General features: G+C 38.4%; 1 protein-coding gene across 3 annotated transcripts in view; it reads right to left on the bottom strand.

The window, feature by feature from the left end:
* The window catches only part of LOC124544859 (organic cation transporter protein-like), a 189,997-nt gene that overhangs the window by 18,456 nt on the left and 158,948 nt on the right, over window positions 1-12,593 (bottom strand). For all 3 annotated transcript variants that reach the window (XM_047124668.1, XM_047123965.1, XM_047125045.1), the window contains exon 8: window positions 7,897-8,136. In XM_047124668.1, coding sequence (XP_046980624.1) covers window positions 7,897-8,136 — 240 coding nt within the window. The remainder of the gene's footprint in view (window positions 1-7,896; window positions 8,137-12,593) is intronic.

Below are 12,593 nucleotides of genomic sequence, written 5' to 3'. Positions count from 1 at the left end.
CCCAACAACACCTCAATTGTTTCCCTGACCGGTTTTGTTGTGTGTGATGGGGCACTATCATGGAGCACTATGACTTTGTGTTGCCTTTTTCCATATTCCAGTCATTTTTCATATAATACTCAATTTAAATCAATCATTTGCTGTTGGTAGCGATCAGCGTTAAAGTTTCAGCAGCTTCTTCTGATCCCATCAAACATAGAGCATTGTCTTCTTTCCAAAGTGATTTGGTCGTGAGTGGATGTTGATGGTTTTCCTGGATTCACTCGTGATTTATGATGCTTAGGATTCTCAAAATATATCCATTTTTCATCACCTGTCGCTATTTGATGGAGAAATGACTTTTTTTTTGTATCTGGTGAGTGGTCTTTTGATTTGCTTGTTGTTCTTCATTCAGTTCATGCGGAACCCATTTTCCCACTTTTTGCATGTTTCTCATAGCTTTCAACTGAAGAGAAACAGCTTTCTGCATCACATTCAATTGTTCTATGAGTTTCTGTTGAGTTTGACAACCATCTTCATCCAATAATGCCTGCAATACATTGTCTTCAAAGGTGTTCTGTGGTTTCCCGTGCTCATCATTTCCCATGTCAAAATCACCACTTAAAATTTTTTTAACCACTCGAAACACTGTGTTTTCCAAAGAGAATGATCGCCAGAAGCATCGACAAGCATTCAATGTGATTCTGCAGCACTGTTCTTCAAATGATAACAGAAAACCAATGCTGCTCGCAAATCGTACTTCATAGGCACAAAACTCAACATGCTTACAGGTTTGAAACAGATACCAATGTATGGAACTTCGGGTTACTGTGTGTTGACGTTCATCGTCAGCCATTATGGGAAGCACATGGTGCTGCAGATGTGGTTGGTTGGTTGGTGTTTGGGGAAGGAGACCAGACAGCGTGGTCATCGGTCTCATCGGATTAGGGAAGAATGGGGAAGGAAGTCGGCCGTGCCCTTTCAGAGGAAACATCCCGGCATTTGCCTGGAGTGATTTAGGGAAATCACGGAAAACCTAAATCAGGATGGCCGGACGCGGGATTGAACCGTCGTCCTCCCGAATGCGAGTCCAGTGTCTAACCACTGCGCCACCTCGCTCGGTGCAGATGTGGTCTCACAGGCCCTACACAGATGGCTAGCACGATCTATAGGGAAATTCTGGTTTAATACTTCTGCATCTAGGAGTTTTCCTTGCTCATTACTCGCAGCATTTAGCCCATTTCCATAAGAGTTCAAGCCTGGTGTGCACCTGCACTGAACAGATCATTGACCATCCTCATCTTAATTATATATCCAGGGTGTTACAAAAAGGTACAGCCAAATTTTCAGGAAACATTCCTCACACACAAAGAAAGAAAATATGTTATGTGGACATGTGTCCGGAAACGTTTACTTTCCATGTTAGAGCTCATTTTATTACTTCTCTTCAAATCACATTAATCATGGAATGGAAACACACAGCAACAGAATGTACCAGCGTGACTTCAAACACTTTGTTACAGGAAATGTTCAAAATGTCCTCCGTTAGCGAGTATACATGCATCCACCCTTCGTTGCATGGAATCCCTGATGCAGCCCTGGAGAATGGTGTATTGTATCACAGCCGTCCACAATACAAGCATGAAGAGTCTCTACATTTGATACTGGGGTTGCGTAGACAAGAGCTTTCAAATGCCCCCATAAATGAAAGTCAAGAGGGTTGAGGTCAGGAGAGCGTGGAGGCCATGGAATTGGTCCGCCTCTATCAATCCATCAGTCACCGAATCTGTTGTTGAGAAGCGTACGAACACTTCGACTGAAATGTGCAGGAGCTCCATCGTGCATGAACCACATGTTGTGTCGTACTTGTAAAGGCACATGTTCTAGCAGCACAGGTAGAGTATCCCATATGAAATCATGATAAAATTCTCCATTGAGCGTAGGTGGAAGAACATGGGGCCCAATCAAGACATCACCAACAATGCCTGCCCAAACGTTCACAGAAAATCTGTGTTGATGATGCAATTGCACAATTGCATGCGGATTCTCGTCAGCCCACACATGTTGATAGTGAAAATTTACAATTTGATCACGTTGGAATGAAGCCTCATCCGTAAAGAGAACATTTGCACTGAAATGAGGATTGACACATTGTTGGATGAACCATTCGCAGAAGTGTACCCTTGGAGGCCAATCAGCTGCTGATAGTGCCTGCACACGTTGTACATGGTACGGAAACAACTGGTTCTCCCGTAGCATTCTCCGTATTGTGACGTGGTCAATGTTACCTTGTACAGCAGCAACGTCTCTGACGCTGACATTAGGGTTATCGTCAACTGCATGAAGAATTGCCTCGTCCATTGCAGGTGTCCTCGTCGTTCTAGGTCTTCCCCAGTCACGAGTCATAGGCTGGAATGTTCCGTGCTCCCTAAGACGCCGATCAATTGCTTCGAACGTCTTCCTGTCGCATCACCTTCGTTCTGGAAATCTGTCTCGATACAAACATACCGCGCCACGGCTATTGCCCCGTGCTAATCCATACATCAAATGGGCATCTGCCAACTCCACATTTGTAAACATTGCACTGACTGTAAAATCACGTTCGTGATGAACACTAACCTGTTGATGCTATGTACTGATGTGCTTGATGCTAGTACTGTAGAGCAATGAGTCGCATGTCAACACAAGCACCGAAGTCAACATTACCTTCCTTCAATTGGGCCAACTGGTGGTGAATCGAGGAAGTACAGTACATACTGAGGAAACTAAAATGAGCTCTAACATGGAAATTAAGCATTTCCAGACACATGTCCACATAACATCTTTTCTTTATTTGTGTGTGAGGAATGTTTCCTGACAGTTTGGCCGTACCTTTTTGTAACACCCTGTATGTGATGTCTGTTCTTTCAGACATGTCCAAAGAACAGACACCACACATATATAATGTGTAACTATCTTTTTGTTGTGTCTGTCTGCAACTTAAAGCGTCATCTTTATGGTAAGTAACAATCTATCTTTTCCTTATATTGTTACAATTAACATTCACTTTCATGATTAATTTTATTGTGACACATTTTGCAGCTACATGATGCACCTCTTTTTTTGTTTGTTGTGGCATTAATTTAACATGGAGAGAACGAGGCATCTTGGGAGCAGACTTCCAACCAAAAATCCTTCCTCACGTACCTAAAAGCCTTGAAACTGTTAGTGTGTTCAGTGGTCACTCAATTCAAAGATAATTTATATTCGATTCATCCTTATAATATGACTCAAATGTACTTCAGCAAACTTCTCATTCACATTTCTTGACACAACTGAAGGACAAACCAACATCTAATAACTCCATCACACTTGTTATTTAAAAACATCAACTAAAAGTTGTTAATTGTGAGAACTCAGCATTTGGTGCTTTATTTTGGTACTATAGCTGTCTAGATCTATCATATTTATCTAAGATATGCATAAATTTTTAATTTTTTCAGTTCTTTTTTTAGAACTTGTAATGAAAAGGATTTGTTAGCCAGTAAATTAACTTAAGGATTTGACACAAATAACAGAAATATTTCTTAATTAAAGTTATTCTCATACACACTGAAGTCCTTATCACAATTTAAACGTACTTATACTCTAAGAAGACTCCCAGAAAGGTGGCTGATGGGAGTGACTGAACTGACACAAAATGAATAATGTGGACCAATACTAACTGCTTTTTGCTGCACCAGCTTACGCCAGCAGAAAACATTGTCTTTAATGCATCTAACATGTCAATATGTTCAATGGTTTCAAACACAGTCACATATGAGATTTCATCAACTGTTAATGACCTGTGCCACTTCAGCTTTCATAAAAGCAGATACATTAAAAACACTGTTGCCTGCTAAGAAGTGCAATATTAACATCAAAATTAATTAAATTTTTATCTATGTCCAGAGACACATTTTCAGAGATAGAGGACAGTTAGACAGTTTTTAGGCAATCACTGATGGAATTCTGTGCTTCACTTTTTAACTGATGTTCAGCTTTCTCTGTCTGCTTCCTTCTGCATCAGAGTGAACTGCACAATGCTGTCATTGCACTGTATGGCTATTTTATTGTATGTGAATTTTGGACTAAGGCTATACAGATCAGGAGCACAGATACTGACATAAGTACATTGTATAGCGCACCCTACCAGAGACACTATTAAAAAATAAGGTACATTATATTTTTATGTAAATCATTTATAGGTACTCCGTATCTGAATGCCCTCACAATTCCTGTTTTAAATTTTAGGAGAAAATTCTACATATTTATATGTGGCTTCCGCCTATAAATAATGATATGGGAGTAAGACTTCTCAGCATGTAACAATGTCAAATATTCATTTCAACCAAGTCACATTTTATTATTGATAGAGCCATTTTAGCAATCTTTGGCAAGACTCAAAATTGTTATATTTATATAGCTCCAAGAATATTTAAAGAATTCATTTCAGTAACATCTCTTCAAATAATTATTTCAGCAATCATATCTTTTAAGTAATTATTATTAAAATTGTATTTATTGCTTTCATTTTTTATTTACATAGACACCACATTTGGTAACTGTGACAGCACTTGATTATTGTCTACTAATCCATGCACTGTTTTCATTTTCATGTATAAAATCTTGATTCGAACCATACCAAGGGGATGGAGAGATACCAGGACAGAAGGAAACAAATCCCAACATTCCACATGACAGATTCTGTTGATTTTTAAAAAAACTATCTTTTTATCACTGGTGACTTTTCTGTACAGAGTATAAGTATTAAATTTTTCAAAATTTTTTGATGTGCAGAACTTCTTTCAGAAAGACAACCTCATCATTGCTGTTTAATCATAGCACAAGTAATAGTGGCATTCCTTTGCACCATGATTTTAACAGACAAAGTGCACCTAGTCTACAATGTTTTACAGCTGGACATCATTACATGGTATTTGGCAACAGTGGGAATACTTCTTAGAAGGGTAAGATATATTTGTGTGTTAGTGTAGCTAGATAATTAATTAACTTACACAATTTAATTTTTCTAATTACTATTTGTAAGGGAGACTGATTTTCATGATCAGCAATCAGTTATGAATCCCACTAGTCAGACTGGCAATGCTAAGAAAACTCTTAACACCTGACAGTAGTGAAGGATATTGTTCTACAAATGCATAGACATACTAAATTACAATTAATAATGTAAATTAAAGAAACTGCAGATGCTCAGAACAAATCACCCATGGTACAAAGGAACTTAGTTACGCATGTTAATGAAATTGCATGTGGGAAAAAAGGGCACTGAATGGTTCAGTCATTACCAGCAGTCAACAAAAGAAGAACAGCCAGCTGGCTGCAAGGAAAAGAAGTGAAACCTGATCAGACAACAGAAAATAAATTATCCCACTGTAAACAAGAACAGCAAGCATGAGGCAGGTCTGCACTCTGTGCATTCATGGAGGAAACTGACAAATGCACCAGCAAAATTATTTCCACACAACTTAAACACACAGAAAGAATGCACAAACTAAGAGCCCAAACCTTAACACTGGAAGTTGGTAATGTAAAATATTCCGTCACCTGGCAGATCAAAGAATGAGTGAATCTGTGGTAAAAGACGTTGCCACAATAAAAAATGATGTAAACAAAATTAATTAGCTGATAGAGAGTGACAGCTCATCTATTATTTCAGCAAACAATTTGCCTGGCCCACTGGTACTTCTACACTGTACACTGGGCCAAGCACAGAGCTACAGTCTAATGTTGCTACTAATACTCAGTACAGATTACCCTTCTCATTGCCAGCACAAAGTTACAGGGAAATATGATTCCTCGTACGCAGTTTAGTGTGTTTATGCCTGAAAACAAATCCATTCACCTCACGACATTCATTCAGTCATTCATCTCATCTCAGATACAGTTTACAAAACATATTTTTGCTTGTACCTCCTGGAATATTGTAAGAGAATGGTCATCAGATATTTTTATTTATTTATTTTATCTGATTTGCTTAGGGTCATTAGGCCCTCTCTTATACTGGACCAGAGTTTCATATATACAGTACCTTTTTAACATCATAGTTACCAAAGAAATAGCAATTTTAATATGACTAATAGTGTTAAAATGATCTGAGTGCTATAGTGCCAATGCAAATAAATAATACTGACTATGAACTAATAAAATTAATACTGACAGTACTTTACTACTGCAGCCACAAATGATAATGATGATGATGATGATGATGATGATGATGATGTGATAATAGTGGCAGATAAAAAAAGAATTTACAGGCGTACAAAATACACAGATGCTTTCTCATATAGCAAATCCTGGGGAAAGGAAATTTAAAGAGACTGCACCAGCTTTCAGTTCACTTTCAGTCTGAAAACCAATTATCGAAACAAAACATACCCCTGTGGCTGGGATGGATGGATGTGTGTGTGTGTGTGTGTGTTTGTGTGTGTGTGTGTGTGTGTGTTTAGCAATCCAGCTGGTTACACTAAGTAATTATACGACTTGCTACAGTGTTGCAGCCTTTGTGTAACATCTTTTATTTTGCCTGTAGGGCTGTTTTGTGATGATAAATATTGAGAATGTGTACCTATTTTTCTAACTAGATACTCAAATGTACACTGTAGAGTACACCACTTACTACATTCCGGGTTACAATGCGTAACGTCTTCATTTTGTCTGCATGACAAATAATTTTATACGAATACAATAATTCATTGTGAAGTAACTTTTGCTGTTTCAATTCATTAAACAAGAGTTACTAGCATTCTATAGGGAACTCAATGTATTGTGTTTATGTTGAAGTTCTACATGAATAACAAATGTGATTCTTGTAGTCCTTAGAGGCATTGTAATATCAACACACAAAAAAAATTAATTAAACTTGTATCTATGTCCAGAGACACATTTTTAGAGATAGAGGACAGAAACAGTTTCTATGCAGTCACTGATGGAATTATGTTCTACACTTTTCTTGATCAATTTTCAGCTTTTTCTCTCTGCTTCCTTCTTCTTCTGGCAGACACATCAGAACAAACTGCACAATATCCACCACTGCTCTATACAGCTGTTTTATTATGGATAATTTTAGATTAAGGCTATAGTGTTAGGTCAGGAGCACAGGTACTGATGCAAACACATTGTATGGCGCACTATACCTGACAAGCTGATAAAACGAAGTTGAGTTGCATTAAAATTGAGAAATGTACAGCAATCAGTCACTAATAATCTGTTTACTGCATAAATGTAATAAACAGATTATTGGCAAGTGACTGCTTTGTGTTTCTCAATTTTAATGAACACAGTCATCGTGCACACCTGTTCCATATAGAATCAAACCAGGTAAATTTTATTTTCTGATTAATTATTTATAGTCACTTCTTATCTGAGTGCACTCATTATTCCTGTCTTTTAAATGTTTAAGGGCAAAGTCTGCATATTTACAATTGTGTGGCTGTCCACACATAAATACCAATGTGGAGACAGTCATCTAAACAGGTAATATTGTCAATTATTCATCTCCATGAAGTCACATCTTATTGTTGAGAGAGCCATTTTAGCAATCTTTGGTGAGACTAGGAACTGTTATGTCTATTATCTTCAAGGATATTCAAACAATTCATTCAAATAATGTCTCTTTAAATAATTACATCAACAAGCAAGCCTTTCAATTAATTGTTATTGTATTTACCTATTTTTTTTATTAAGAGAGATGATACAATATGCTGGCAGTGACCAGAAAGCAGTCAATAATTGGTGATGGCATTTGATTGGTACTGATACAGCTACTCCATCAGTGACCGCTTCTTGCAGTCCTCGTATAGTACCAGACACCACTGATAAGCAGTTACATTCATCGTCTTACTTGAAAATGATCTGCCAGAATTATATAGAACTTACCACTGGAAAAATATATTTAATGATTTCTTCCTTAAATTGCTGTTCCTCATTAGATCCAGCAGAGATGGCTTTTGAACAGCAGCTGCAGTCCGTGCCTGAATTCTCTCTTCTTCTAGTAGTTTGTCCAGCACATCATCTGGAACATCTGCTTTATTCTCCTTGGCTACCTTGAGAATCAAGTGCTTGGCTTCATCAGTTTTGCCTTTTGTGAGTAACCATCTTACTGATTCTGGTATGAACCTTAAAAATTAATTTATAAATATAAAGTATCTAATTTCTGAAACATTATAAAAATAGAAATTTTTAATTGCTATCCTTCAAAAATTTATCAATATTTTGACAAAATTTTTAAGTATTGAGTAATAGGAGAATGGTAGCAGGATAGTATAACCAGAAAATTATGTTTATTTTTAATAGTCATTTTTTCACTAGTTATTAAGTTTCTAATTGGTATGAATACAAGGCAGTACATGGTATACAAGCAGAACAAAACTGGCCTGTCATTAATCACAGTTAAGTTGCCAGTATACATTGCAGAAGCAATTTTATAATGGCTGTGTCCCTGCAGTGTACTTTCACTACTTCAACTTCTTCAAGAGTTCCTTCTCATGGTGCAGTCTATAGGGATAACATGTTAAGTGAATGAAAAAATAAAGTTTTAAATATGCTCCTCCACTATTTCTGTCTCATTCTGTGGTTTTATTTTAATGCACAATTCACACATAAACACACATTCATGTGCATGTGTACACATACCTATGTCCCTATATTGTGCCGGTTGGACAAACAATGCCAGTGCTGCATTTCGGCAGGTGGATTAGGTTGTGGTGGGTATTGTGTCAGGTAGGGTGGATAGAAGTGAGAGGCAAGGAGAGGGATTCGGATTGGGTGGCTGTGGCTCAGAGGGAGACAGCGAGTTTGCTGGCTAAGAATGCAGGGGGGAGGGGTGGCAAGTACATGGGCTAAGCTTGTGATGCATAGTTGTCAGAGCTGGTAGAGAGTGATGCATATTGAAGGTAATGTGGGATAGGAATTGGGAGGGAATGTCAGGGGGGTTGAAGAGGAGAGGATGAGGGAACAGTTGTTTACCATAGATTTGAGGCTGGACAGTTACAGAAGCGAACGGATAGTTCCCATCTGGGGAGTACAGGGAAGGATCCACAGGGTCCAGATTGCGAAGCAGCCATCAACATGTTGTGCCACCCAGTGGCACAACAAACTTCTGAGCACATCACACCTCCCAGTGGCACAACATGCAGCTGAGCACAATAGGCTCAATTTAAACAGCTGCTTCACAACTTGGGCCATATGGATCCTTTCCTCCATCACCAGCTTCTCTGAACTACACAGATGTAAGTTATCCTTGAGGCGCACGCCAGCACACACCAGTGTGCAGCATGTGTGTGTGTGTGTGTGTGTGTGTGTGTGTGTGTGTGTTTCTTAACCTCAAAAAAGTATTACTCTGAAAGTTAACAAGTTTTCTTCTTTTTGGTTGTGCCTACTGATGACTCAACATTTCTGCTTTTCAGTGAGTTGTCCGCTTTAAATCAAAAGTATTCACTTTTCTACGAGTGTCATTCTGTAAGTCATGGCAACTATGGTATATTCTGAAGTACAGCAACAACATGAGGATTCCAAGACATGCACTGAACCAGTACGTCAGTGTGTATCTGAATGCCAACATAAAACAGCGTTCCTGTACTGTAGGTTGCGGTAAAAGATTGAAATGGTGCACATGCTTTGGAACTCTATGTAAACTTATTACGTATGAGTTCAAATGGATCATAAATGAATCAACATCAACTACTGTGCTTCAAAATAGTCTCCTAGTGCATACAAACATTTCCAAAAATGGGGAAAGCACTGAATGCAACTGCCCTTGCCATTAATGAGTGCCACCTGTCACCGAGATGCCCTGAGGACATTCCCCTGTTTGCAAAGCCCCTCCCATGCATTGGTTTCCTCTGTTGTGGAATGTGGTCAGAATCACATGGACTGGAGTCTGGTGAACTAGGTAGGTGGGGGAGGATCCATCTGGTAGCATTGAATGTTTCTGGCACTGGTACTGAGCCATCCTCACATGTGGTTGCAAACAGTTGGTTGAGTTTGGTAATGTCTGCCATGGTCTTTTGAATGTATTTACTGCAATTATGGCGACAACGCGTTTACCCGATACATCATAATCACCATGATTTGTGGAATGACACTCATATTTTTACCTTTACTGTGTTTTCATCTTAACTCCTCTCAAAAAACACCATGGTCCCCTCTGAAAGATACGGAGCTAATATACTTTTTTTGTATGTCAAACAAACTTTGAAATTTGGCACCATTAAGAGGGTTAATATTTAAAATCATTATAGATATGATTATTATTAGTCATCACAGGAGTTTGATGAGCAATATGTGCACAACATTTATACAGCTTTTGGATATAATCATTTTTACTTACAGAAATATTATGGGCTGCAATTCAAATTTTCACTGATTATCATAATCAAGAATCAAATTCTGAGGAGGCAGTATCATAATCTGTCTTTCTTGGAGGGCCACACTCATACAGAATTTTTTTTAAATTTTTTTTTGTCATTTGACTGTTAATTGTCATGATTTTGGCTTTGTATCCATTCTCAACTGCATGCTGAAATGTTAAAAATGTCTGACCTGTCTGTGACATGTTGTTGTTGTTGTGGTCTTCAGTCCTGAGACTGGTCTGATGCAGCTCTCCATGCTGTGCAAGCTTCTTCATCTCCCAGTACCTACTGCAGCATACATCCTTCTGATTCTGCTTAATGTATTCATCTCTTGGTCTCCCTCTACGATTTTTACCCTCCACGCTGCCCTCCAATAATAAATTGGTGATTCCTCGATGTCTCAGAACATGTCCTACCAACTGATCCCTTCTTCTAGTCAAGTTGTGCCACAAGCTCCTCTTCTCCCCAATTCTATTCAATACCTCCTCATTAGTTATGTGATCTACCCATCTAATCTTCAGCATTCTTCTGTAGCACCACATTTCTAAAGCTTCTATTCTCTTCTTGTCTAAACAATTTATTGTCCATGTTTCAAATCCATACATGGCTACACTCCATACAAAGACTTTCAGGAACGACTTCCTGACATTTAAATCTATACTCGATGTTAACAAATTTTTCTTCTTTAGAAACGTTTTCTTCGCCATTGCCAGTCTACATTTTATATCCTCTCTACTTCGACCATCGTCAGTTATTTTGCTCCCCAAATAGCAAAACTCCTTTACTACTTTAAGTGTCTCATTTCCTAATCTAATTCCCTCAGCATCACCCAACGTCATTTGACTACATTCCATTACCCTCATTTGATGTTCATGTTATACCCTCCTTTCAAGACACTGTCCATTCCATTCAGCTGCTCTTCCAAGTCCATTGCTGTCTCTGACAGAATTACAATGTCATCGGCGAACTTCAAAGTTTTTATTTCTTCTCCATGGATTTTAATACCTACTCCGAACTTTTCTTTTGTTTCCTTTATTGCTTGCTCAATATACAGATTGAATAACATCGGGGATAGGCTACAACCCTGTCTCACTCCCTTCCCAACCACTGCTTCCCTTTCATACCCCTCGACTCTTATAACTGCCATCTGGTTTCTGTACAAATTGTAAATAGCCTTTCGCTCCCTGTATTTTACCCCTGCCACCTTCAGAATTTGAAAGAGAGTATTCCAATCAACATTGTCAAAAGCTTTCCCTAAGCCTACAAATGCTAGAAAGGTAGGTTTGCCTTTCCTTAATTTTTCTTCTAAGATAAATCGTTGGGTCAGTATTGCCTCATGTGTTCCAACATTTCTACGGAATCCAAAATGATCTTCACTGAGGTCGGCTTCTATCAGTTTTTCCATTTGTCTGTAAAGAATTCGAGTTAGTATTTTGCAGCTGTGACTTATTAAACTGATAGTTCGGTAATTTTCACATCTGTCAACACCTGCTTTCTTTGGGATTGGAATTATTATATTCTTCTTGAAGTCTGAGGGTAATTTGCCTGTCTCATACATCTTGCTTACCAGATGGTAGAATTTTGTCAGGACTGGCTCTCCCAAGGCTGTTAGCAGTTCTAATGGAATGTTGTCTACTCCGGGGGCCTTGTTTCGACTCAGGTCTTTCAGTGCTCTGTCAAACTCTTCACGCAGTATCGTATATCCCATTCCATCTTCATCTACATCCTCTTCCATTTCCATAACATTGTCCTCAAGTACATCGCCCTTGTATAGACCCTCTATATACTCCTTCCACCTTTCTACTTTCCCTTCTTTGCTTAGAACTGTGTTTCCATCTGAGCTCTTGTTATTCATGCAAGTGGTTCTCCTTTCTCCAAAGGTCTCTTTAATTTTCCTGTAGGCTGTATCTATCTTACCCCTAGTGAGATAAGCCTCTACATCCTTACATTTGTCCTCTACCCATCTCTACTTAGCCATTTTGCACTTCCTGTCGATCTCATTTTTGAGACGTGTGTATTCCTTTTTGCCTGCTTCATTTACTGCATTTTTATATTTTCTCCTTTCATCAATTAAATTCAATATTTCTTCTGTTACCCAAGGGTTTCTACTAGCCCTTGTCTTTTTACCTATTTGATCCTCTGCTGCCTTTACTATTTCATCCCTCAAAGCTACCCATTCTTCTTCTACTGTATTTCTTTCCCCCATTCCCGTCAATTGTTCCC

The sequence above is a fragment of the Schistocerca americana genome, chromosome 1 (assembly GCF_021461395.2).
Source record: "Schistocerca americana isolate TAMUIC-IGC-003095 chromosome 1, iqSchAmer2.1, whole genome shotgun sequence".
Classification (NCBI taxonomy): Eukaryota; Metazoa; Arthropoda; class Insecta; order Orthoptera; family Acrididae; genus Schistocerca; species Schistocerca americana.
Note: the sequence above shows the minus strand (reverse complement) of the source record. Positions and strands in the feature narration are given on the sequence as shown.